The sequence below is a fragment of the Podarcis bocagei genome (genome assembly GCF_964188305.1).
Source record: "Podarcis bocagei genome assembly, chromosome: 2".
In the NCBI taxonomy this organism is placed as follows: Eukaryota; Metazoa; Chordata; class Lepidosauria; order Squamata; family Lacertidae; genus Podarcis; species Podarcis bocagei.
The window spans coordinates 21,565,782-21,593,133 of NC_138126.1; the positions used below are offsets into that span (position 1 = coordinate 21,565,782).

Below are 27,352 nucleotides of genomic sequence, written 5' to 3' on the forward strand. Positions count from 1 at the left end.
GGTCGCTAGGGGCGGGGCCGGCCGCGCGCGCGCTCCGCGTCGCTCAGAGGCGTGAGTCGGCGCGACCGGGGCGGCAGAGAGAAAAGGACCCGGATGCCGGGGCTATGGAGTTCCCCTTCGACGTGGACGCGCTCTTCGCGGAGCGGATTACGACGGTGGATCAACACCTGCGGCCGTCGGGCCGGAGGGGGGCCGGCTTCGCCACGACCCACAGGTAACCATAGCAGCGGCACGGGCTTTGGGGGGGGCCTGCCATACCCCCCCCCGCCTATGGGGCTCGTTTCGCCCCGCGAAAACAGCGCAGGGCGGCGGTCCGCCCCCTCAGTTGCGCCTGCGCACCGCGGGGAGGCGCTCTCCCTGCGCGCCCGTGACGCCCTCAGGAGCCGCTCCTGGCGGCTGTTCCCACGCCCATCTATTGTCTCAGGCGCGGGGCATGCTGGGTAATTGATAGCCCTGGCTGCTTCTCACCTCTTTCCCCTGGGAATGAGGTGTCAACCTTTATATACCGTATGTAGGTATACAATTTGACACCCTGGTTCCTAACTCAGAAGTCAATGCCGCGGGGCTTTACTCCTAAACATGTGACCTGAGCCATGAATGTTCCTGCTCTCGCTCTTTCCCTCTTTGTTTACATGCTAACATCTATGCCCAACTTTTTATTCAAGGAATTCCGGCTGTTCAGACGTGGTTCTCCCCCTGCCCCCCCCTTCACTACCTGTTATTTCCATTTCTCCCCTCCCACAACAACCCCGTGAGGTAGGTTAGGCTGAAGATAGCGACTGGCCCAAGGTCACCTAGCTGAAAAGAGATTTGAATCCTAGCCTCACGTTCGCATACGTGTTTTGGGAATAAAGTGGGGGTTAGCCCATGTTTGTGACGCTTGAAGTGGATGGGTAGATACAGAAATGATAAATGCTTTACAGGTCAATTACTCCATGGTTGCATGTTAGCATAGACGCCTGGTGTTTGTTTGTTTTTTAATTTTTTTAATGACGATTAAGACGTTTATACAAACAGAAGAAAGTTAACTTAAACCTAAGCTTTGTTGGGTAACATTCAACATGTCAACATTCAACACTGTCATAGCCTGAGCTCACCTTGTAAGGGTGTTTTGAAGATTGTCGCATATAAGGTGCTACTACTATTTTGAAGATGATAGTGTAGAATATTATAATTTGAAATGGTTAATAGTGAGGTTTAAATGGTATCGGCCTACTTCAGAGCATGATTTATAGTTCTCTGTTCGACCATGAACAGTCTTAAAGTGAAGTAGCTAACGGTTTTACTCTTACCTGCACAGCCTGGGATAGGATATTTAAAATTAGCTACAGCTACCATCCTGAGAATGGTGGCTAATCTACTTCAATCTATTGTCTTAGAACAATGATCCCTGTTGCTGTATGTGCTTTGCAGGGGGTTTATTTTTGCTCTATAAGTCTGCACAGAAAAGATATAACAGTTCCCTGTGGCAGATACTGTCCCTGCATTTCTGTTGTCTTACAGCAGTGCCTCTCAGGCATTGTATCTGTAGGGAATCCTTTATGCATTGACACGTTTGCTCAGGAGCTTCTGTGTGTTATCTTTGTACAGTAGGCTAGCTTCTTCTACACACTGACACACCCCTCCTCATCCTCCATCCAGGCACCCAGTAGACATTATCGGTGTTCAATGAAGCATTCTAGCCTGTCAAAAACACATTAAGGTGTGAAGTGGGGCTGATGAGGGCTGTGACCTGGTGAGAGTCTGAGGGCCAGGGTACCCTACCCTGATGTAGGGTTCTTGTTAGGTGTTTGGGGTTCCACAGTTGCCCCTTCATAATGGAGGTGATGATCTAGTGTGTATTGTGAGCTATCTTACGGGGGGAGCATTGCAAAAGCCAATAAGTAATGGTGATCAAGTTGTCTTTCATGGAAGCTTGTCTGCTGTTACTTGGATGAACCCCTTAATAAACTTCCAAGGAAGCCTAGAATTTCTCAGAACAGAGTCTGAAAACCATGGTCTTGAAGCATTAAAAATAAATTGTTCAATATGGGCAATGACAGTTTCCATTAGCGTCATTCTTTCCATCCACCCATCCACAGTGTATAGCAGTGAGATGCCCCATTGCTTTAGGATTACCTGGTTGCATGGATGAGGTACCTTTTGTTGACTAATCTCTTATCCTTTTGCTTTTGTCAGCAACAACAGGAGAGGGCTGTTAGCTTCATATGCTGTTTGTGGAAACACAAATTGGCTACTGAGGGAAAAAGGATGCTTTACTAGATGGACCTCTGGTCTGATCCAGCAGCAGTCTTCTTCTGCTTAGCGTCCTGGATGGATCTTTATTAGGCTGCCTTAAACCATTTCCAAAATTTATCTCTGTTCTGAGTTGCTATTTTTCCTAATGTGCTCGGTCAATTCCAGGAACCTCCTATTATTTCTTTCTGTCCCGGGGTATGACATTGCAGAAGCTGCCTGATACTATGCTGCCTCCAACGTGTCAAACATTCCTCTCCTCCTTCAAGGATTTGGATCATTCCCTGTTCTAGGTTTCTATTCTGATTAGATTATTCAGACTCTCAACCTAGTTGCTTCTCTTTCTCTCTCTTTTTCTTCATGGCCAGGGTGGACCACCAGCAGCAGCTCATGAGGATCATAGATGAGATGGGCAGGGCCTCTGCCAAGGTGGGTCGGGGTTTTCATCTGGAGGGTTTAAAGGGCCGCAGAATAGATTATGGTCTGGGTAAGCAGGAGGATGTGTGTGAAGCCAGGTTGCCTATCCCTTGTAAGCCTCGGCCAATTCACTTAAAACTGTAACTAAAACACAAATATAACTGGAGCAGAAGTCGGTGGGTGGGAGAAACAGTTCCATTGAAAATGACTCATCTCCTAAATGCCTGGGCAAAAGCACAGGTGAAGCAGCTGTGTTTGGCTTTGTAGGTCTTAAATTGCTCTGGCCTGGAAGATTCACTGTCTCACAGTGTAGTTCTGCCTAGAGAATGCAAGAAAGGAGGGGATCTTTTTCTCTCCAAGGGATATAAGCTCTAGTTCAGATATCAGTTTGTTCAGTTGCCCTTCCAAGTCTTTTTTTAAAAAAAAGTCTTCTTGAGTTAGTGAAACTCGAAACTTTTTGGTTTCAGGCCCAGAATCTGCCAACTCCAATCACCAGCGCCTCACGAATGCAAACCAACCGCCATGTTCTCTACATTCTGAAGGACAGTGAAGCAAAAACGTGAGTGTGGCTGCGACTGAGGGGCTGGAGTCTTAAGGGTCCAGTCCTTTGCATGCCTACTCAGTAGTAAATCCCACTGAGTTCAGTGGGACAGGTAAGTGTGCATAGGATTGCAGCCCAAGTCATTTCTGTGGGAATATCTTGGGAGGCAGCAAGAAAAGGCTTTGTTGTTCTGAACCATACACAGGAACGCTACACAATCTGCTTAGCCATAGCAACCATAGAAATATTTTTCAGGCATTTGCAGAATCCTTGAAATATCAGAATTCCCCCTCCTTTTTTATTGCGTGGGTGGGGAGATCTTGCCCTGTTTCCTTCAGCACAGTTGCTTGTCCCTCACAGTTCTATTTCCATGTATACATGTGTCTGTGTGCTTCTTTCCCTCTGTCTGTGACATTCTTGTCCAAAAATCCTCTGCTCTTGGAATAGCATATATTTTCCTGATTTGCATAAATCATTATGATTCTGGAATTTGAAAAGCAAAAAACGGTCTCTATTTAATAATGCTATACTCTTTCCTCTTGCTACTGTTAATCATCTAGCCTCTAGTTCAAGGATGAGGACACTTTGGCCCTCTATATATTTGTTGGACTCCAACTTCCATCAGCCTCAGTAATCATGGCCAATGGTCAGGGCTGATGGGAGCAGTAGTCTAAAACATCTGGCAAGCACCAGGTTAGGGAAGGTTGATAGTCTACCTTGGGCCCCTTATCTCAATTTTATACAGCAGGTTTTATCTCTTGCCCTAAAAGTGTAAATAAGCAGGTGTTTTGCAAACAATGTTTTTGCTCTAAGTGACTGTAGATCCCATGGCGCCATCAGGAATAAATACATTACAGTAATAAATGATAGCCCTCCTCTGCCTCAGGGGGCCATTGTTCATACATCTCTAACTAATGGTTTGTATCTTTTCTTCATTGCTACCAGGGCCGGGAAAGGAGTCATAATTGGCTTCCTGAAGGTGGGATACAAGAAACTCTTTGTACTGGTAAGTTGCAATGGGAAGTTGCCTTTATGTGCAGAGCAGTTGTCTCTGGTGCAAAAGGGTCATTGGTACCAAACAGGACTAAGACTATCCCCTTCCTACCAGAGGCTTTTCTTTTAGGAATAGTAGGAAATGAGATAAATAGAAAGGACTGTAAACTTTTCCAATACGCAGTAACTGCAGCGAGAATACTACTGGCCCAAAAGTGGAAACAGGAACAACTACCGACGTTAGAAGAATGGAGAATGAAACTGATGGATTATGCAGAACTAGACAAACTAACAGGGAAGATCAGATATCTACGAGACCAAAAGTTCATCGAAGATTGGGGAAAATTTTCAGATTATTTGAAATGTATATGTGATGAGCAAACAACGCTAGTGGGATTTCAAGAGGCTCTGTGAATGTTTGAGGAATATTCTGTTGAAGAAAAATAAGAGGGTGAAGGTATATAAAATGCAATATAAAAATTAGGAAATGTGTAATTAAAAAATTGAATAATGGATGATTGTTAGAGAGGCTGAAGGAAGTCCAAAAGAGAAAATATGTGATAAATTTAGATTGGATATTATAAATGTATGTTGGAAAATTAATAAAAAATATTTATAAAAATAAAAAATAAGACTATCCCCTTCCTTAAAGAATCATGGTTGATGGTATCAAAGGGCACTGAGAGATCTAGCAGAACTAGGTGGGGACAACTGCCTCCCTTCTTTATAATATCCATGAAGTCAGCTGACATTTGTATGTGTTGGAGGTAGAAGGAAGATCTTTAAAATGAAAGTGCTAGCAATATAGATAGGTGAGCTATAGTTGGTTTTCATTGTAATCGTGTTGCATGCTATGTCAAAACATGGGGCCTGAATTTCCTTAAAGTAGCATTTGACAACTTGATTTAAGCAAGAGTGTCTCAGAAAAGTAAGCGTAAGCTAGCATGTATTGGTATAAGTGGCTCAGATATTTTAGCTCTATTACTAATGGTGTGAGTATGAAGTGCCTGTTTTTATTCTGTGTACTCTGCTTTGTGTTTAAATATAGGTACACATCTTGCAAGTCTTCCTTCTTTCTTTCAGGACCGCCACGGAGCTCACAATGAAGTGGAACCACTGTGCGTATTGGACTTTTACATTCACGAGTCCCTCCAGAGGCATGGCTATGGCAAGGAGCTCTTCCATTACATGCTGCAGGTGTGCCTCTGCATATTCTCTCTCTTTCTCCGTCTCTGTCTCTCCCCAGCCCCTGTAATATCCTGGCTGGGTCACATATCCCTGTATTCTGTGTGCCCACTCCCTGCATTTAAAGGCTCAATCCCCTTCACAGTGAATCAACCTGTGTGGAGGTTTCATTCTTGACCACAGATAAGGTGATCAGTGAGACAACAGGCATGAAATACAGTTTCTCCACAGAGTCTTCTCCAGGGGATATTTTATCTCTGTGATAACACATCCCATCCAATGTGCAATGCTTATTTGTGGCCATTGTGGTTTCTATGGCCCTAGAGCTATTCTCAGTTCCTTTTAATTTTAGCTGTATGGATGGTTATCCTAATAGGCATTAATTAATTCACGTAGCCAGGCTGACCTGGATGGGGTTGAGACAAGCTCTTGGGATCCACTGTTTAACATTCTTGCCCTGTGAGTTGCTTCACAGTCTTAGCAAGTTGGTTGCACCTCTCTTCTGTAAATAACAGCAGCTGCAGTTGTTTTGGTTTTGTTGATACCTCTTTTCACCTGTCCTCCCTGTTATTGCACCTTTCAGGGTTCATAGAAACTTGCTGCTGGCCCCGCAACTGATGCTTTAGATCCAGCTCCTAAATTTTACCCCTTCTTTTGAGGTGGAAGCTGTTGTCCCCAACCTTTATCTTCACTTCTCTCTGTCTCCCCTCCCTCAGCAAGAGCGAGTGGAGCCTCACAAACTGGCTGTGGATCGCCCCTCAGAGAAGCTGCTCTGCTTTCTCCGGAAACACTATAATCTTTGTGACACTATTCCCCAGGTGAGCTGGTCTCTTTGTGATGGGAAGCCAGGACGGAAGAACGCAACAGCAATTCCTTCACCTTTTGACTTAATTTATTATTTGTTTCATAAAATTTATACACCACTTGGTGGTGGTAGGTTTTTTTTAAAATAAAAAATCACCCTCAAGGCAGTTTGATAGCTAATGCAATAATACTCTGTTCACTTGAGTTCGTGTCCATTATCTCTGAAAGTATTCATTTTTAAGCTTGCACAGACTGTGGGACAAGAAGGGAATGGCTCCAGAGAAGTTGGGAATAGATGTGTGCTGTGCAGGAAGCAAAGAATAAAATGAATTTTGTATGCTCTCTTATTGTATCTGGCATATCCTCTCGGAGCCACTTGGATCTCCCAGACGATCTTCCGTCTAGGCAGCTTACAGCCCAACAGCAGCAGAATGCGTCTTGACCTTTCTCTGGGTCACCCAAAGGTGGTTCTGAGTGGCCACACTTTAATGGAACTGCACACTGGTAAATGTTCCATGAACCAGGCTGGGAGCTGGTCCTGGTGCCACTAGCTTAAGCTTCACAGAGGAGGGATGTAGGATGCTGCACAAGTCCTTATACCATGCAGCAGGCACTCTAGCTAGCCTTGTAGTGGGGAACTTCTGGCATTGTTGGACTCCAACTCCCATCAGACCCAGCAAGCATGGTTAATGGCCAAGAGTGATGGATGTTGTAGTCTGACAGTGTCCGGAAGGACAGAGGTTCCTTATCTCTGCTCTACCCTGTTCTCTTGAAGACCTTGTGCTCAAAAACTACTGGGAATCTTTGATTGATTGTATTTAAACAGTAAGTAGCCAGTCAGTACGATCTTGTTTCATTGCCTGTTTCCAAATATATTGTAATAAGTGTTTTGCTAATGATTAGTTGAATGATAGTTTGATGTTTCGTGTGTGCATATTGCAGTTTTATATGTTATTTTTATGACCTGTCACCATGTAGTGAAAGGCTTATAAATTGCACAAACCAAGATGCAAAGCATACGCTCTGCTACTAAGCCCCTACCCTTAAGAGCTGTATCCCCCCCCCGAAGCAAATATGCAGACCAGCAGCAAAAAAGAGGGTGAGTGGGGAGGTAACTGTAGGGATCCCTACAAATGTGTTTCACAAGAAGCTTGGAACAGGGGGTAGGTTTGGTTTGCTGGCTGATTTTTTTAAAATCTCATTTTTCTTCTTTCAGGTGAACAACTTTGTGATTTTCCAGGGCTTTTTCAGCCACCACCATGGTGAGTCGGTGGCATAAACATTGCTACGTCCTTTTGCTTTGATTCTGCATGTGATTAAGAGTGGGGGGCTGCTCATGAGAAGGGTTAGAAGAGGCAAATGGTATAGAAGCTTCTGCACTTTTTTTAAAAAAAGATCTCCCTCAACACGGGCTGGCTTCTGAGCATTTTGCATGTCAGTTACCTTTGCCACCTCCTGATGAATACTAAATGTTTGCAGCTTGTGATGTTAAAGATTCCAAAATCTATGGTAGAATTCAGTGTTTGCGTTGTGCACAATGACCTGTCGGTTTACACAACACATGACTGATCACGGGATTCTGTTTCCCACTCTTGAGCTGAATAATGGAATGACTTTATTCTGTGCCTGTAATGAAGTTAAAATGGAACCCTCAAGCAATAGATGGTTATTCTGGGCCCAAATAGCCAGAATGTCCAAGTCATGAAAGGTTTCAGAAGTATGGGTGCTGTTTTGGTCCAAAATAAAAGCAAGGCCTATCAAATTGAGCATCCCATTTCCCACAGTAGTCAACCAAACGCCCAAGGGAAGCTCAGAAGCAAGACCTGAGTGCAACCCCGACTTGTGGTTCCCAGCAGCTGATATTTGGAAGGGTATTGCAGTCTACTGTGGAAGTAGAGCTATAACCATCATGTCTATTAGCCACTGATAGCCTTCCTCCCTGATGAATTTGTATAAGCCGTCCATGCTGGCGGGACATTACTGCATCTTGTGTACTGAATTCCATACATGGTTAGTCATCCACTGTGTGATGAAGTGCTTCCTTTTCTCTGTCCTGGGGATGGATGTCCACAGATTCTAGTATAATGAGAGAGGGATAAAAGCTCCCCATTTTGTCTACACCATGTACAATGTTATCCTTTTCCCCAAGACTGGCAGTCAGGGCCTTGCAGAGCCAGGCAGAGGCCCAGGCCAGGTAGATAATGTCCCCCCCCCTTTTTTTTTACCCTGGGAATAACTGAAGTCTTATAAATAAGTAAGTATATAAATAATTATCACAGAAGTTATGCTGACAAGTAATTTTATTTCAAGGCTTGAACCGTATCTGCATATAAAGACAAAATGGAAAAAATATATACAATACTGTAGTGCTTTTAAAAAATATGCTGACCGAGGCCCCCTTTGGAATCGGAGGCCCGGGCCAAGTGGCCCATATGGCCCCCGCTCTGTCTTGGCCTGCTGACAGCTCCAAAAACTGAAGTCATTAATAAGAATCCTACACCATGGATTTATACAAGGGCGAAGGGGGGTGCAGTGGGTGCAGGTTTGCGCCGGGTGTCACCACTGAGGGGCATGACAAAGTGTTGGGTGGCACTCACCGTGGGGCCTGCAGTGCACCCGAGCCACGTGTCTCTTGCCCAAACGGTCTGCCTGCTGCCTCCCCCCCTCCCCAGCTGTAGGGTGGCTGAGTGGGAGGAGGCAGGCAGACTCTGGAGGCCCCGCGGTGCGCCCCGCCCCTGGGCCCGCCACGCCAGGCGCCCAAGCAGCTTCCTCCGCCGCTGGATTTATATTAGTGGCGTTGATGGGGGTTTGAGAGTAATAATTTCAAGCTAAGCTTAAGTGTAGAACAAGTATACCACATCCGGTTGGCTGTTTTTCAGCATCTGCCCAGAATCTGAAAACGGAACGGCAATTATGCTAATTAAACACTTAGAAAAGGAAGTGAGGGCCCTCTGTCTAATGACAGATTTCCAGTGTTGTTCCTGGAATTTCCTGAATAGATTGCCTACACATGCTTTTGCTCATTGGCTAGAACTTGGAATACAATTAAGGGACTGTTCCTATTGCATGCCTTAACTACCATTCATGAAATCATGTTCTTCTAGGTTAATTCTTAGATGATCACCCACACAGTTTAGAACTGCTATTCATTTGGTTGCTCAGAAAAAGCTCTTAAAATCCCTACTCCCATTTCCGGGTTCCCGTGGAATGGTGTCAGACGGCAAGCTCTGTTCTCCATGAACGGCTTGCTCATCGTGAGAGTTCTGGGGAAGCACATGGGCGCTGTGCACCCCCGAGAAAGCCCAAAAGGTTCTTTTTGGGTTCAAAGGGGTCCAGCAGCACAATTCTGATTCTTGTCCCGCTCTCCAGCTGTGGGGGTGAGATGGAGCCGAAAGCACCAAGCTCCAACGCAGTTCCACGACGAGAAGCCTCAAGCTCCATGCATCAAAGCAGTAGCTTTTCCAAAACTTTAAAGCCTAGAATTAATTAACTACCAAGAGGATAATAAACTGTTTATTTAAATTGAAATTAATTCGGCAAACATTAGCGGTGTAAAAAGGAGGGCCACCATGGATGTGTTCTTTTAAATCTACGAGGGAGATAATTAAATGATACTCTTTTTTAGCCTACTAATAATCAACTTCTACGAGTGCAATTGGTCCGATGAGATGAACTAGAGTTTATTGATCTGTACTTTGTGAATATAAGAATTAGAACATACTTTGATAAATTGCACTGGCTTTGCTGGACTTATTCTCCTATTTTCATCTTTATTTCTATCCCCCCCCCTTTATATACCTCACAGTATTGAACTATTTTGATTATTAAGGGATCTTCCTCACAACTGCTTCTCATGCTTTGAATAAGATTTTATTTTATTTTATTTATTTTATCTGAGATAAAATGTTTTTATGTGATTAACTGATTTTCCCTTCCTCCTCAAAGGCTTACTCATCTTTCTCTCTCCCTCTCCTCGCAGCTCCAGTGAGAAAGTTGCCTCCAAAGCGTCGTGAGGGGGACATAAAACCATATTCTTCATCAGACCGAGAGTGTAAGAGATTAATAACTGAGGCTGCTTCTGGACTGGGAAGTGGGTTTAAGTGGTTCTCTTTTTGGTGGAAGCGTTCCAGATCAGCCTCCAGATTGAGGGGGCAAGTTGTGAATGACGCCAAGACAAGAGAACCCATTTCATGTTGTTTCTCAGGGTAGGGTGACCAGCTGACTTTATGAAGCAGAGGAATGTGCATATTATGTGTTTGTGGTTCTGTGATACATGTCGCAGTTAGGTCACTAGGCCCCATCTAGGGTACGGCAGCTGTTTGATTTAGGAGAGTAGGAGAAGCGGCAAGTCAGTTTTGAAATCTGAGACAGACTTCAGTCAGAAGAGCCTACAGACGGGTTCCTCAACCTCGGCCCTCCAGATGTTTTTGGCCTACAACTCCCATGATCCCTAGCTAGCAGGACCAGTGGTCAGGGATGATGGGAATTGTAGTCTCAAAAAATCTGGAGGGCCGAGGTTGAGGAAGCCTGGTCTACCTTTCATCCAAGCTTGGAAATGAGTCAGCAATTTTTTTTAGAAGAAAAAGGGTTCCCTTGTCTAGGAAGTGAGCTACAAGATCCTGGGGCTCAGCCACCACTTTTTAGAATGTGCCAGTTCCAAACTGGTCCCCTGACAGGATGTCAGGGAAACATTGCATAAAGAACAAAATGCTCAAACTTTGTCCTACCCGGCTTTCCATAAGTAAGGATGCAGCTGTTTTTGAACTTTCTGTAGTGCGAGTGGGAGAAAAAAGCAAGGTTGTTCTCTGGGTCTTTGGCCTTACAGCAAGTGAGAAGGCGAAGGTGATGGTGATGCTGTGGCTTTTAAGAGACCCAGAGTGGCTGCCTTATTGAATACATACCTTGGGCCTCTCTAGGAACTGGAGGACTGAACCTTTTTTTTTATGTCCCCACAAATAGTCCTGAAGGAAGAAGTTGAACCACCCTGGCCCTTCAACCAGTCTCGCTCACTGACCCGCTCCAGCAGTCTGGGCAACTCCCCAGTGCGAGGCTGCCTCAAGCCTTTCCTCAATGAGCAGGAGCTGCTGAAGAACTTGCGCCTCTGCCCTCCCCACTCAACGGCCCACCATCTGATGAATGGTGAGCCCGGAGACCCAGCTTCACAGAGGCGGAGAACCAGGTACAGCTGGAGATGTGGGGTATCTGAAAATCTTGCAGTAGGTGGGAAAGAATGCTCTCTCTCTCTGTGTGTATGTGTGGGACAGAATATTGTTTCTGTTGAGGTTGGGAAGTAGTCCTTAAGGATATCTGAATCAAAACACTAGCAGGCATTTCATTTCCAAATGACTTCAGATTCTGATTTTTTTTGTCTTGTCACACTGGAGCCTTGTTAACAGAGAAGTCTGTTCCCTGAACTTAAGTAGTTCAAACTATGCATCCAGGCATTCTAAGTCCTTGACAAGAAAAACTGAATTCTGCTGCCCGTAAAAATTATTACAAAATGAAATGATTTGTGTAATTCGCCTTACTTTTACACATTTCATTCTGACTTCACTTTCCTGTATCAGTAAATTTTTAATGTCTGATGTTTTGCAATTTTTTAATATATGCTGTAAGCTGCCCGGAGTGGCTGGGGAAGCCCAGCCAGATGGGTGTGCTGTAAATAATAAAATTATTATTATATTAGTCAAGTGAGATGGGAAGAATACAGCTGTGCAAGGTACTAAATACCCCCACTGTAAATCAATAAAAAAGGCGTTAAGCAGTTCCTCTGGCTTCTGAGACTTCACCAGACATTGCTCACTTGCATTCAAACATATCTTCATACCATAAGGGCTAGAATCTTGCTTTGTAAAATGAAAGCTGATTCTGGAGAAGATTAGCTATGTGCTCAGTACCCTATTTTGAAACTGTACCATCTGGAATTGGGTGATGGATGTTGAAATCCCTGGGATAAAGCTGTATGTCTTGAGACCCTGAAAAACACTGACTGTGTGAACAGTACAGGGAAGAAGGATGAGCACGTTGTAGTTACTTAAACAGCTACAATGCTCTTTCTAGCTACCTCCCATTCCACCTGGCAGTGGTTGCTAGTGTATTACGTAGGTACCTAGTTCCTACATTGTGCTTACCCTTTCTGGACACAGGAGTTAAAAGACCAGGTTGGGACTAGAGACTGAGTGCCAGGGGCAGCCTTGGAATCAGAGAGGGCAGTGGCAACAGCGAGCCAAGATAAATGAAGGCAAGATGGATGGGTGGAGTTCACGTGGTTGCAAATGCAACAGAGCTTCAGCAGCAAATGTGGGATTTGCACGTCTAGGGGAGGGGCAGAGATGTGCTCATTTAGGTACAGGGTTAACCTTGAGTGAGATGTGGGAAAGTACAGAAAGTGATGGCAAAGATGAGCTGCCCTAGACATAGGAATAGAGAGATTTGCACTGGAGTGACCCACAGGCTCCCTCCCAGGATTTAATCTTTCATATCATTCCTTGTGGCCCTGGGTGGCTAATTCCTCTGTGCAATTCTGCTAGTTGGCAGAATTGGTCTTTTATCACATGCAGACCACATGAAATGGGACTGAGCGCTTGCAGCTTGTCAGTTTGCTTTGCATCTGACATACCGAAAGGATGCTAGGTTAGAACTTGGCTCACTGAGTGCTAGATGAGATTATGTTTGATTTGTTTGTGGCTCTCGAAAGGTATAAAGCCATAAAGATGTGCCACATTTGCATGACTAGGCTATATTAATCTTAGGTTGTGGATGTTGCTGTGCATGAAATACAGTGTACAATACAGTGTATTGTACATTTTCCATGCATGCTTCTAATGCAGTTATTAAAAAAACCAACTTTTTGTGGGTCTTCAATTCTAATTGTATGCGCTTTCACCTTGGTTCCTCAGAATAAAGAGTGCCCTGGATCATATTTATTTCACACAGCAGTTAATAGTATCTGATATGCTATAAAAGGTTTGGAGAAATGTAGACAGGGCCTCAGGAAGTTTCAGAAATCAGAGGTTCTAGAAAGGTCTTGCTGTCCTACACAGCTGTTTATCCTCTTGCCATGGCAGCATCTTCACATTCCTTCCCCCTCCTTAGTGCTTGCCATCCGTCCTCCTCATCCTTGCACTTAATCCAGCCTCCAAAGTATAATATATCCACCATTTCCAGAGTACCATTTATCCATTAGCACTGTGTCTCTCGGAAATGAGATGTTTTCTTCGTTATCTTAACCTGATAGATTTTCCCCAAATGGTTTGTTTGGGGGTCTAACCTCTCTTTCTTTTTTCTGTTTTCAACCCCCTCCTCTTCCCTCCCTTTCCTTTCTTCTCTTGCTCCCCCTCTCCACCACCAGCTCCCTGAATCGTGCTGAAAACAGCCATTGATCGCCGGTCTCTGCTGTGTGTCTACCCAGCCGTTGGGCTTCCACTTGCGTCCTTGAGTTCTTTCTAGCAGCGAAATTTGGTTTTACATCCAATTTCCTCATCCCTTCCTTTTTATAAGCTTTATGGGTAGAACCTGTAAGGATGTGGGTTTATTTATATTGTGTGTGTGTGTGTGTTTCTGGTCTTCAATTTTTTAATGCCAAGATTCCGGAATGCCCTTAAGGAAAGGAACCTAGCTGCTTTTTTCAAAGAGCAGCACCGACTGCTGGGCTTTGACGAAATTCAAATTATTTATTAAGTTGGGCTTCAGCTTCAAAGCGGTGAGAGCTTACAGCTAGGAAGGTACTGGTGTCCCAAGTATACACTCTTTGACACTGTGGTCTGTTGCCTGTCGCCATATAGACCTGTCAGTCGTCTGTTGTGACCTGCCAATCATGGATCCAAAGAAGACAATGCAAGTTTACTGTAAATTATCACTTAGTTCTGTAAGATTTCACTTTTGAAAAACTGGCCACATAGATTAAATGAGTAGTCGTCGGACTGGTGACAAAACGTAACACTGTCAGGACTGGGTGTATTATTAGAAGGGATGAGATCGCCCACTTCAGATGGCAGATTTTACTTTACTATTAAAAACAAGCGAATTATTGAAATGGTTATTATAGTCTTACCACCATGAGGCAGGTACGGTTTTGGATTTACAGTGTAAGACGCTACCTGGCCGGCTGCCTGTGAGTTTTAGATTGGAGAGAGACAGTTTAACTTCAGAGCCTCTGATAGAGGCATCAGCCTGGGGGGCAGACACATCCTGCTGTTATCTCTGGTAAACAGAGTTTGCATTATTATTATTATTATTATTATTATTATTATTATTATTATTATTATTATTATTATTATTGGGCTTCAAAAGCCTGTTTCCTTTTATGTGGGATCCACTGCTTTTAGCAGAGCCCAAGTCAGAGGAGCTGTCTGGTGGCTTCATACAGTGGTGCCTCGCAAGATGAAAAGAATCCGTTCTGTGATTCTCTTCGTCTAGCGGTTTTTTCGTCTTGCGAAGCAAGCCCATTGACGGATTAGCGCTATTAGCGGCTTTTAGCGGCTTATCGGGTTATCGGATCAGCTGATAAGCGGCTTAGCGGCTTAGAAAAAGGGGGAGGGGAGAGGAAACCCCCCCCGCAGGAACTCGCAAGACATTTTCGTCTTGCGAAGCAAGCCCATAGGAGATTCGTTTTGCGAAGCACCTCCAAAACGGAAAACACTTTCGTCTAGCGTGTTTTCCGTCTTGCGAGGCATTTGTCTTGCGGGGCACCACTGTATTATTAAAATTGGGGCCTGTGATATTTTTCCTGTATGTTTGGCTAGTCAGTAGGAATCCCTCCCACTTTCATCGTGGATTTTGACAAAGTGCTCTGATCCCTGAAAAACTTACAGCATAGCGTGTTTGTTTTAGTTTTTTTCCAGTTGCGGTCACGCTCCCTGTTGCGTTTTGTGCATTTTGTATCCATGTGCTGTGAATGGCAGAGATTGATATATGGACAGGCCGGAAGAATGATCTAACTTTAACAGTGATACATTGGCAGGCTAGGAGCTGCTGTAAACCTACTTGCAAGGCTGAACTAGTGGGCAGGCATTAGGGGTCTCTATGAAACCCCTAAAAACTCCCTTATCTGCCCTCACCCCCACCATGCATAGTCCCTTACTCTGAAGGAGTGCCCTTTTTTCTCCCTTGCCCTTGCCATTACGCACCTCAGCCTCTTTCTAGATACTTGTTACCCTTACCTTGGAGGGAGTGGCTGAGACATTAAATCGGCCTACAGTGTGTTCTGTTTTAAGGTATGCATAGGTGGAAGAAATGGAATGGCCTTGTACCGAGCCAGACCATTGGTCCATCTCGCCCAGCGCAGTCTAATTTGATTGGCAGAAAGGAGTTTTTCCTGCTATCTGACACCCTTGACCCAGAGATGCTAGGTCAGAGGTGGGGATGTTGCTGGACTCCTAACTCCATTATCCCTGACCGCTGGCCATATCTGCTCTAGGGCTTATGGGTGCTGGGAGCCCGACAACATCTGGAGGTGCCACAGCTTCCCCACCATAAGAGGACAAGAAGAGCCTGCTGGATCATACCAATGCCCCGTCTAGTCAAGCGTCCTGGTCTCACAGTGGCCAATCAGATGGCTGTGGGAAACCCACAGGCAGGACCCGAGCACTCATGTAGTTTCCAGCAACTAGTACAGTGGTACCTCGGGTTAAGTACTTAATTTGTTCCGGAGGTCCGTACTTAACCTGAAACTGTTCTTAACCTGAAGCACCACTTTAGCTAATGGGGCCTCCTGCTGCCGCCGTGCCGCCGGAGCCCGATTTCTGTTCTTATCCTGAAGCACTATTTCTGGGTTAGCGGAGTCTGTAACCTGAAGTGTATGTAACCCGAGGTACCACTGTATTCAGAAGGATTGTGCCTGGGACCATCTGTCTGCCTGCAAAGCTGTGGCTCTGCTTTTCCAAAGTAGGCCTGGGAAAGTTCCCCTGGTGCATCCCTCCAAAGCAGAGTTGAGCCCAGCAAAGGCCACAGCTGCTCTTGGTGAAATCCACCTAGTCCTCCTTCAGTATCTCCTCCTCTCCCCCTGCCACCCCCCAGATTAACTCCTAATAAAGTTGCAACTGTAGCCAAAGGTACTTACCGAGGTTTCATTTAGTGGGGTTATGGTGGAAATGTGAGAAGAACCACAATCGTGTTTCCACGTGACCCAGTTTCCATAGAGCACAACATTGATAGTAGTTTCACCCTCTCTGCCAAATTTTAAGAGAGAGGAAGAAAGAAGCTGATTTGCCCACCTTTGTCCACCTTCCTGCATTCTCCCATCTTTCTCCACTTTGTGATTTGCCAACTGTGTGTTGCCTTCAGACATTCTTGTGTCTATAGCATGTTCTGCCCTGAATTCCTTTCAGAATGTCACCCCTGAGGCTGCTGATGTGTTTGGGATGTAGCGTAGAAGGACCTGGCTTTGGCAACAAAACCTACAGCGGTTTTGTTGCCCTTACAGGGCAACAAAATGGATACCTCAGCTGGAGAAGCAGAAGCTCTGGCCTTTATTTTCAGACTTGGGAGTGGAGATGGACAGGTTTAGAGGACGAGAAGCGGGAAACTAGAAGTCCCTAGAATGAGAGTTGGGTCTTGCGTGCCTTGGAGGGGGGAATTGGTCTCCAGCAAGAAACTGAAAGGTGTCGGGCATGCCAGAGAAGCAAGTGCACATATATTGAGGATAAAAGTGCCAAGGTAGCCTAAACTCTTGTGCCAGGGAAAACAGCAACTTGTTTTAGCAACTTGCCAATGAGGTTACTTAGCTGCTGTAATTTAGATGTTTACTTAACCAGTAGGTGTAGTAATAATATAAGGAGCAAGGGAACTATATAGAGCTTGTGTGGTGTGGTGGATGGGGTGTTGGACTAGGATGGGGAAGACTTGGATTCAAATCCGCACTCAGCCCTGATGCTTGCTGGGTGACCTTACCCCCTCTTTCCCTCTCTGTGCCTAACCTACCTCACAGGGTTGTTGTGAGGATAAAATGGGGGTGGGGGTACAGATGTCATGTGTGCTTGCTTGAGCGGCTTGGGGAAAGGGCAGGATAAAAATGTGGCCATGATTAAAATTCAGGGGCAATGAAACTCTGCCTTTTCCCTTCGGACTCTCCTCTGGCTTCTGAGCTTACAAATCATGGCGTTGCCTGATTTCAAATCTGTCATCACACACAGGCTCACAGATTTAATGAAAATTCATGAGACTTGGGATGCTAACTTCAGAGCCCAATGCTATATTCCTCATGTGCGCTGAAATTGCAGAACTGTAAAGTGCCGCACGCATTCCGGCATACACAGTTTGTGCTCCTGTGACACCAGATCAACAGAGAGGAGACCGCAGAGGTCAGAGACGGGGGTGGGTTGAAGCACTGCCTGCTGAGTGTGCCAATGGTCGTCACCCTGTGTGGTCCGCCAATTGTATCATGTGGCAGTGTGGGGTGCCCTTGTATTCGGTTACACCTTGCATAGGTTATGCCACCAAGTAGCTTGGGCTCGGCTGTAACAGGAGACCACTTTGCTTAAGAACATTGGAACTGCTTTGCTGTGTTGCATTTGGTTTCTAACAGCAGCCAGCTGGTTGCTCCCAGGAGGTTTATAAGAAGATTATGCAGGAGATGGTTTTACTTGCTACTCTTTGTCCTCCGTAGCTGGTACTTGGTGTCATTCTTGCAGTTCTGTTTTAGTTTAGCATTTTTGATAGCTTACGATACTCCTATCCTCCATCGCTGAATCTAATCTGTCCTCTCTCTCTCTCTCTCTCTCTCTCTCTCTCTCTCAAAAAAACCCCCAGCCTAGTGGCTATCTAGTTCTTGGAGTATTTGGCTCATGCTGCTTTTAAATTTGACTCTTAACTTGTATTTAGACCAGGCCCCTGAATGATACTGAGCTTCACCAACGAGTGTTGCTATAAATATCAGGGCTGGCTGGTGCTACCGTTTGGTAAAGGGAAGCAGCTGCCTCAGGTGGCAGAAGCGGAGAGGTGACGAGTGGCAGGGAGGTGCTGAAGAATAGAGCTGGGTGTGCCAAATAGTCTGCTAATCTCTGCTGAGGATGCTGTCCCATCAGCAGTGTTAAGTAAGATTCATTCGTATGTAGAAAAAGGTGGGGGTTATGATGAGCTTGAGGCAGCAAAAGGTATTGGCAGCCCTGTTTAGGGAAGCCTTTAATGCTTGATGTATTTTAATATTTTGTTGGAAGCTGCCCAGAGTTGTGGGGGAAGCCCAGCCAGATGGGCGGGGTATAAAGAATAAATTATTATTACTATATTGGACCAGCCCTGATAATTTTACAGTGGTCCAGGGCTGGCTTTTAGTTCCGGCATCTCTCAGGTGGGTGCCATTGCCATTATAAGAGAACAAGGGAGGTGTTCATGGTGAGTTCCGGCACCTCTTTTTCTAGAAAAATAGCATTGGCTAGGTCTGTCACTGACAGCCTTTATGGTTTTAAACAGACATAGGCAAACTCAGCCCTCCAGATGTTTTGGGACTACAGTTCCCATCATCCCTGACCACTGGTCCTGTTAGCTAGGTATCATGGGAGTTGTAGTCCCAAAACATATGGAGGGCCGAGTTTGCCTATGCCGGGTTTTAAAAAGGGGGCCCTCTAAAGTTCATACACAGTAGGTTGTATCCACCTAAGTTCTACACAGGGTAAAATCATTGAAATTAAGGAACCTAAGTTAGTCATGTGTGTTAACTTCAGTAGGTCAGCTCTTGAGTAGGACTAGCCCTGGATACATCCCAGTATTGCTTTGTTCTCCAGATGCTGAGGCCAAATGGGGGAATGGCTCTCTTCCTCATGCCTGTTGGAAGCCATTTTTCTCTGGGAGCATCCAGCTGAAAGCTGTGACGGACCTTTGGTCAGATCTAGCATAGCAGTTCTTATGTCTTACAGCACATCCCCAGTTGCCATCTTTAGACCCCACCCTTCTCAGCTCAGTATTGCTAAACGGGGGGAAAGTGAAGCTGAGTGAGACAGCAGCCACTTGGAGATGACGTCTGTGGACAAGGCAGAAGTTTGCTTAGCGTCTTAAGCTTTTCTCTAGAATGAAGCTCATGAGCCCAAGTAACGTCCCTTTTCCCTGGACACAACGGACTATAAAAGCTGCTCAGATGTGGGGAACTCCCAACATTGCCCCCCACCCTTTTCCTCTTTAAATTCAGATTTGGCTGCTTGAGAAGCACCGCTCCTTGAGGCCCCTTGCCTTTCCCAACCCCTTTCTCTTCTTATCAAAGCACCTGAGACTCTGAACTGCCTTTGGCTGTTGGTGTCTGGCATGGAAAATACAAAACCTTTTGTTTACATTTCAATAAAGTTTGGATTTTTTTTTTCAAAATTTCAATTCGTGGTCTTGTCTTTTTTGTTCCGCATCTGCTGGCTTATGGAATAACTTGCAAATCCTCTCCCTTTCCAGGAATTGGTGTAATATAGTAGGCAAATAGAGCACTGAGGCTGAACCCTGGAAACCTTGGTTCAAACCTCTCCTTTGCCTTGTGTGGATTGCTTGCCTTTCTTGAGTTAGCCTACCTTATACAGGGTTGGGGTAATGAATCCAGGTAGGGGCGGAGGGTTGATATAAAGTAACGTCGTCCAAGTACAAGGGAAAGTACTGTATTTTTCACTCTATAAGACGCACCAGACCACAAGACGCACCTAGTTTTTGGAGGAGGAAAACAAGAAAAAAAATATTCTGAATCTCAGAAGCCAGAACAGCAAGAGGGATCGCTGCGCAGTGAAAGCAGCTATCCCTCTTGCTGTTCTGGCTTCTGTGATAGCTGTGCAGCCTGCATTCGCTCCATAAGACGCACACACATTTCCCTTTACTTTTTAGGAGGGAAAAAGTGAGTCTTATAGAGCAAAAAATACGGTACATTGCAATGTTGCTCACCTCCAGGTACAACCTTCTGCAGTATAATTCCTTTTGAATGGGGGGGACGGACTGTGCCCCACTGGATGGATTTCATTCTGTGCATCCTCTCCTGTGGGACATCCTTGTCCCATTGCATCCTTGCTTGGTGTTCCTGCCCTACCTGCTGCTTTCTGCTGCTGCCGCTTCATCTCCACCCTCCCGCTTGTCTTCCCCCTCCCGCCCTCCAGGACAGGCACTCTAAAGGACAGCCTCATGGCTCAGAAGTCTTCTTACAGCCGCTTCAAGAACTCTGCCCCAACCATGGAGCTTTCCGATAAAAGAGCAAGTGAGTGACCGCTGGAGGCATAGGAGACATTTCCAGATCTATAGCCAGCTTTTTCCTCAAGGGACTGGGTAGTGGGGCAAATACAGTCATACCTTGGATCCCGAACGCCTTGGTATTCGGACGTTTTGGCTCCCGAATGCCGCAAACCCAGAAGTGAGTGTTCTGGTTTGCGAACATTCTTTGGAACCCGAACATCCAACGCGGTTTCTGATTGGCTGCGGGAGCTTCCTGCTGCGGGAGCTTCCGGCAGCCAATCAGAAGCTGCACCTTGGTTTCTGAACTTCTTGGAAGTTGAATGGATTTCTGAAATGGATTCCATTCAACTTCTGAGGTACCACTGTACAGGTTAACCGTTTCATCAGATCTGGAGAACCTTTGCCTCCCTCTGGATGTTACTGAACTGGAGCGCCCATCAGGCCCAGCAAGCATAGCCAAGGATGATGGGTGCTGTAGTTGAGCAATGTCTGGAGGGCCAAAGGTTTCCCCACACTTACATTACAGCACTGGGATCCTAGCCCATAAAGGACTCGCCCAGGTTGCAATCTTTACTTCATTTACCTGGGAGTCGGCCCCACTGAATTCCGTAGGAGCTGCTTCTGAGTAGGCACAGTTAGGATTGTGCTGTTGACGGTGAACGTTTCTATAGCACCTCTACAGTGTTTATTTAATGTTATGCCTCATTATTATTTGCTCTAAAGTGCTGCAAGTTTTCTCAGCACTGTGCCTGGTATTAGCAGGTAACAGTCCCTGTCTGCAGGCTCACAATTTAATAGAGACAGCACAAAAGGCCTAGGGAGGGAAGAGGAAAGCAAGCATTGAACCTGTCTGATTCAGAGTTAGCTTCTTGGTCCACCTAGCCCTGTGTTGTCTCTGGCAGGGGACCTTTTTCCAGCCCTCCAACCTGGATCCTTTAACTGGAGATTTCAAGGATTGACCCTGGAACTTTTCAACACCCAAAGGATGTATTCTGTAAACTCTACTAGGCTACATGGACAAATAGTCTGGCCTGTTTGTAAGGCAGATTCCTATGTTCCTATTGGACAAAACAACAACAACACTGCCCTAGATGTTTCTTTAAAAAAGAAATACCCAAGCTGCGGTTCTCAGGATTTTTGAATTACGCCCTCGATATCAAATTCTGGCCTTGTGCAAAAGCAGTCTCAACCATGTGGAACAGATTAATTGACGAAGCTCTGATTGGTTTCTTTCTAGCTATTACTTGCTAATGTTTGAGGAATTTCTGCCTAAGGGCTAGTTTTAATATAGTGTGTCTGCCTTCTATTATGAAGAATTTGGGAGGGGACGGGGGAGGGGGAGGGCTATTGTCATGTCTGTATTACTGAAACGCTGCATTTTGTCTGGTTTCTTCCTATCTAGATGACTTAGAGGACGACCTCAGTTCACCCAGAAAGCTTCAGGAGTCAGAGAGGTACTTCTTGTTACTTCCCTGCCCCATGACTTGTTTCAATAAAACAACTGAAGGCACCAAAAGCTGTTCTGGTTTGGTATTTTACTACGTGCAGGACCATCTAACCAAACATGCCTATGTAATTCAGCCTGCAGCAGCGCTGCAAGTATTATTACAGTGCCTCCTGCTGGCACAATCCCACTTGGTATTGTTGATATAGACCAGCAGTGTGAGGCGTTCCCAAAGTAAAGGAAGGATTGAACTCTGATTAATAAGAATACACACAGAGGCTTGAACCAGCAGGACTCTGGGAAGGGTGCGTATAATAATCTCTGCCTCCAGCCCCTGGCCCAGGTCGTTTTATTCACAAAAGAGCTTTTTACAGAGTGTTCGTAAGAACCGATCAGATTTCTTCTGAGCATTTCAACAAACCCCACGTGGGGACAAAGTTAAACTACAAACACTAGTTAAGCATGCATACTTTTGGGGGGTAAATGAATGAAAACTACAAAGGAGTGCATTCAGCAACCCCGGAGGTCATAAACAATCAATACACATGATAAGAAGGATGGCCAGGAGGACAGCGATCATTATCACCTGTCTCCTGGCCCTAAGATTAACATCCTAAGATTAACATACCAGAAAAGCTACATCAAAGAAGCTTGCCCACTATCTTTATGCATGCCTGGCAAAGCAACTGGGCTGTGTATGTGACTTGTCAAGCAAGAGAAATGGGCAGTAGAGGAAATGGCCAGAGATGCAGAGGGTTGTGGGATTTGATCAGAAATTATTGTCAATGAATTAAACCCAGTCAACACAATGCATTCATCGTGGACACAATGGCTTGATGCATATTTTAGAATTCCTCATAGTAATCCCACCTGACCCCACACTCTGGATTTTTGCACTCCTACAGCAGTGGTTCATGGATTTTTCCCAGTGGTACCTCCAGGTGCCGGGGATTGAACCGGAGACCTTCTGCGTGCAAAGCAGATTCTCTACCACTGAGCTATAGCTCTTCCCCACCCGCAGGAGAGAACAATCTCAATCCCTGGAGGGAAATTGTTTTCTTTCTTTCCCTCCAAACACAGTGGCCAGTCTTTCTCCCTCCTTCACTGCTAGGAATCTTCCAGTTGTTCGCTGTGAGTGTAAATAAACCAAATCCCTTAATTTCAGTGGGTCTAATCTGAGTGTGATTTAGTTAGATATTGCCCAGATACTTTTCTGATTCTTAAAGGCAAAAGTGGCTAATGAAGGCTCTTAATAGGATGACAATATCAAATTTGTACTTCCAGTCTAGATGACTTGCTTTAAAAGGATTGTGTAAAAACTGAACATCACCACCATTAGCCTTTGGATCATGTCATATGATTTATTCATTTTTTAAGTTTTTATTTATACTTTTCAAGTTTATACAGTTCATTAGTTTTACAATCAATTTAACATTTCAAACTTACTTCCTCCTCTTTCTGTAGTTCCTTAAAATTTTTAAAAATATTTTCTGCATATCCAAATACATTTAATTTTCTCCTTTAATTATCTACTTTAAATATATACTCTTATGAAACTGCAGGTTATTACAATAACCCTGACAATGTTTTTATCTGTTTGCAATTTATCTGTAAATATTCAACAAACCATTTCTATTCTTTTATTAAAAGTTTGGTTATTTTGCTTTCTTATTCTTTGGTAAGTTTCGCCATTTCTGCATATTCCATAAGTTTTTGTATCCATTCTTCCTTTGCTGGGACATCTGCTTCTTTTCACTTTTGGGCAAGTAGCATTCTTGCCACTGTAGTAGCATACATAAATAAATTGCTATACAATTTAGGTAGTTCTGTCCCTATAATTCACCAAAGAAAAGCTTCTGGTTCCCCCCCAAAAAGTTATTTTGAACATCCTTTTCAATTCATTGTGTGCCATTTCCCAGTAAGCGTGTGCCATTTCCCTTACTACAAGACCACCACATATGATAAAAGGGATCATGATGATGATATTTGTTTTCTCCACTAGGCTGGACAGCACCATCATCAGCCCCCCGGAACCAGCCAACCTCGGGCAGATGGGAGAGACAGCTCATCCTTCTGCAGAAGCTACACATCAGAGGATGGACTCCAGAACTCTTATGACTCCAAGTCCTCCAGAAAGGATTAAGGACCATTACGCTTTGACAGTCACAAACAGCCAACCCTCCTGCGAAAACGGCCATCGCGTGGCCAGACTCTCCCCGCAGCAGAACAGAGGGTGGCACAATCTGCCCAGGAGTCCCTGGCAGATGAAGCCGCTATGGACAGTAGCAGGGAGCCCCTATGAAGCCAAATGGATCCACCACAAGTATCTGTATTGCAATACCAGACCCTGGTGAGAGGAATGGCCTGCACTTGTGGCTGTAGTCTTCAGCCAAGAACAGATAATCTTGCCAATATGAAGAAGAGGACTAAACTAGCTTAAGATTCCTCTCTTGCTGACATTTTGACTTGGATCAACCTGTCTCACCTGGAATGCCTCCTCCCTCTGGCATTAAATTGCCAGCATTTTCCTGCTCCTTTTCCTTCTGCCCTGGATCAGACCAGCAGAAGCAGCATGCCATTCACTATATCCCTCTCACTCACCTTGATGTGGTGCCTTTCTGTTGTATTTCCTCCTCGCTCCATTCAGTTTGAAATCCTCCTCTTTTCATCGTTTGAAACTAGCGTTTTAATGAAACTCCGTTCAATTAGGTGATCCTGCATTTGTAAACTTAAAAGGGCCTGAATTTTTACAGAATTCAGATACCAGTGCTGAAATGTGCCAACTGAATTTTACTTGGCAAATCTTATGTGGGTTTTTGCTCCATCCCAAGAAAAATAGGAAAGCCTGAATTAAAATTTTCGGTAATTGTTTCGATACAATGTTGGAACTTCCCACAAACTTTGAGAAGGGAAGGGCCACTCACTTCCTTTGCCTTTGCCCTGAATATGAAGAGCGGTAGGAAGAAAACACAGGAAGGAATAAATAGCATGTGCAGGAAATCAACTTGGTCCAATTTAATCAAAAGGGATTTAGCACTTCTGGATCCGCTTAATCTAGATTTAAATTTACCCCTTCCAATTTGGTATATTTCTCTTCCGAATTGGACTAAATATAATCTACATGAATATGGTCTTAGTAGAGTGTTTAGTTCAAATTAGCCAACACTGGAGTTAAAAGTGAGTTCATACTTACTTCATTGAATGAATGCCTTTCAAAATCAGCTAAGTTCACTTCCTATGCCTTTAACTTTCCTGTTCCTTTTCTTATTAATGTTTTCTCATTCATTTTTTAACTTATTAATGTGTCTAGGCCAAAGCTCCTCAAGGCTTTAACAACAGAGCAAATGTTAGTTTTCCCCCCCATATAGAATTCTCTTCTGGTGGTAGTGGCCACATCAATTTAAACCATTTAGGCAAACCATTATAGACTCTGGCATCTTCTTCTGCCTCTACGTTGCACCAGCTGGAAAGGAGCGCTAACATATGCAAAGGTAAGTCAGCAGCTTGTCCAAACACGGCAGGGTGAACATGAAGGGGCAAAAACATTTTAAATAGAAGCACAGCCATTAACAGTCTGCAGCACCTTAACTGGGCCGCTTGGAGATTAGGAAGAATTTTTAAGATGATCTAATGAAGACACAGGGTGTTGAGCTTAAGAGACTGGATAGTGTCAACTCCTCGTGTCAGTCATTTGCACATGTACCATCATACAAAATGTGCCATTAAATATTGAATTTAACAGAACAGAGTTGTTCTCTTCCCTAAGCTATGAATGTCCTGTGCAGAATTTATGTAGATGTAGGTATAACAGGTTATTTCATATCAAGCTATTGCTGTTGTTGAGGGTTGATCATGCAAGTATCTCTTCAAGCTAGCACAGCATTGAAGAGCATGCATAAATTACACATTTGATGCAGTCACAGACCCCTGAAAAACATGCATGAATTAGCTTTTGCAGTCATTGTTCTGGTGCAAAGATGCAATTGCATCTTCCAGCTTTCTTTCCCTATTTGAACACGTGCAATTGGGGCTGCTTGTCCCATAGATGCAGAAAAGTTTTCTAGCACTTAAGTCTGGGCAGGCTCAAGATAGAGAAAAAGCAGAGTTCCTTGCAGCCATCATTTCCTATTCAGATTAGAAGCTTCCATATGCAGGACAAAAGAGTTGCAAGTACATGAGAAGTACCTTTTTGTTCCAGTGTGTTGAAATCAGTGTAACTTCTCTAGCTTGCAATTTATTTATTTTTGTCTTTCAGTTGAGCCTGTTCTCTAGCTGTTGGAATAAAACAGGGTTTAAAGTAGGAAATAATTTTGTTCGTTTGTTTATTTGGGGAAGAATAAGGCAACAGTGAAAGTTCTGATATTCAGTGTAACTTTATTTTTCAAAATCTTACAAGGAACTATTTTTTAGGAAACTTACTTCTGAATCAAAGTAACGCTAACTACCTGGCGAAATTTAAAGTAATATTGTACTACCTAAACTAAAGAAACAATGTTAAGGAGAAGGGGGGCGGGAATATATGCATGATAGAAAATGGAAAGGGAGATGCTGTTAGGTGTACCCAGTGCTTTTTTTTCTTAAAAATGTTTAGGGGTACTCTCATTTTCCTACTCATATTGAAATACTGCCCCTCAATGAGGCCAAACTTAGATTCACAAAATGTTTAGGGGTATGCGTACCCCTGCGTCCCCCCAGAAAAAAAAGTACTGGGTGTACCTAAACTCACTGAAACCAATAGTCTATATAATTCTATATACGCACGCCGTGTTTGATACCTGCACTCATAACTGAAGCAAACATTTTGTGAGGAAATTACAGAAGTGGAGTTGTGTCTGTTGTAGCACGAGTCTGACGACACCTTAAAGGGTTCAAATAATATTGTGGTGTAAGGTTTTGTGGATGAGAACCCACCTAATAGTTCCTAACTTTATGTGTGCATACAGAGGGAAATACATTATCACGAAGGGAGGCTGGAAGATAGAGCAATGCACAATTTCCATTTTCCTGTGAAAGCGAGAGCCATTCAAAAGGAGTAATCGATGCAATCTGGTTTGTGTTGGTGTGACCAGCTCTCAGCTGGTAATAAACTGGTAAAACCAGATTAACATTCACCCACAGCAACAAGTAGGAAAAGTGAGCTAAAAGACTGGGCTTTATGACTGGAACTGAGCAACTTCATGTTAAGGGTGTAAGTATTCACCAAGGGGGTTGCTGTAATAGTGAAGCCTATTATGATAAATATTGGCTCTCAGCTTTTGAGATCTATGTTTTTACCTGTCATTAAGGCTTTTAGAGGGCTGTATTATTATCATCTTCCTATCACATCTTTAAGGGCATGAGGTTTCTTTCACTATCCTGGGTAGAGGACATAGCTTTTTCAAAGGACTGTACATTGGTACCTCTGGTTACGTACTTAATTCGTTCTGGAGGTCCGTTCCTAACCTGAAACTGTTCTTAACCTGAAGCACCACTTTAGCTAATGGGGCCTCCTGCTGCCGCCGTGCCGCCGGAGCACGATTTCTGTTCTCATCCTGAAGCAAAGTTCTTAACCCGAGTTACTATTTCTGGGTTAGCAGAGTCTGTAACCTGAAGCGTATGTAACCCGA

General features: G+C 44.4%; 1 protein-coding gene and 3 long non-coding RNA genes across 7 annotated transcripts; 2 read left to right on the top strand and 2 right to left on the bottom strand.

The window, feature by feature from the left end:
- Positions 1–29: 29 nt before the first annotated feature.
- On the top strand, positions 30–25,490 carry ATAT1 (alpha tubulin acetyltransferase 1). Of its 4 annotated transcripts, XM_081183094.1 has the most exons (12): positions 30–214; positions 2,604–2,664; positions 3,120–3,211; positions 4,139–4,199; positions 5,270–5,383; positions 6,088–6,189; positions 7,392–7,437; positions 10,155–10,226; positions 11,135–11,354; positions 20,230–20,327; positions 21,705–21,756; positions 23,749–25,490. In XM_081183094.1, the coding sequence occupies exons 1-12, from the start codon at positions 105–107 to the stop codon at positions 24,098–24,100; spliced, it is 1,380 nt and encodes a 459-aa protein (XP_081039220.1). In that variant the 5' UTR covers positions 30–104; the 3' UTR covers positions 24,101–25,490. The 4 variants fall into 4 exon arrangements, with proteins under 4 accessions (XP_081039220.1, XP_081039221.1, XP_081039223.1 ...); XM_081183095.1 differs by lacking the exon at positions 20,230–20,327 and having other exon boundaries at positions 31–214; positions 11,135–11,373; positions 21,727–21,756; positions 23,749–24,029; XM_081183097.1 differs by lacking the exons at positions 20,230–20,327; positions 23,749–25,490 and having other exon boundaries at positions 33–214; positions 21,705–21,723.
- LOC308581273 lies at positions 13,706–14,999 on the bottom strand. The gene is made up of 2 exons (XR_014004914.1): positions 14,867–14,999; positions 13,706–14,533 (listed from the first exon to the last, which is right to left on the bottom strand). It is a non-coding gene; the product is annotated as an uncharacterized lncRNA (long non-coding RNA).
- On the top strand, positions 15,653–16,190 carry LOC308581305. The gene is made up of 2 exons (XR_014004952.1): positions 15,653–15,793; positions 16,003–16,190. It is a non-coding gene; the product is annotated as an uncharacterized lncRNA (long non-coding RNA).
- Positions 19,219–21,811, bottom strand: LOC308581355. Its single transcript, XR_014005003.1, has 2 exons — positions 21,719–21,811; positions 19,219–20,338 (listed from the first exon to the last, which is right to left on the bottom strand). It is a non-coding gene; the product is annotated as an uncharacterized lncRNA (long non-coding RNA).
- Positions 25,491–27,352: the final 1,862 nt, after the last annotated feature.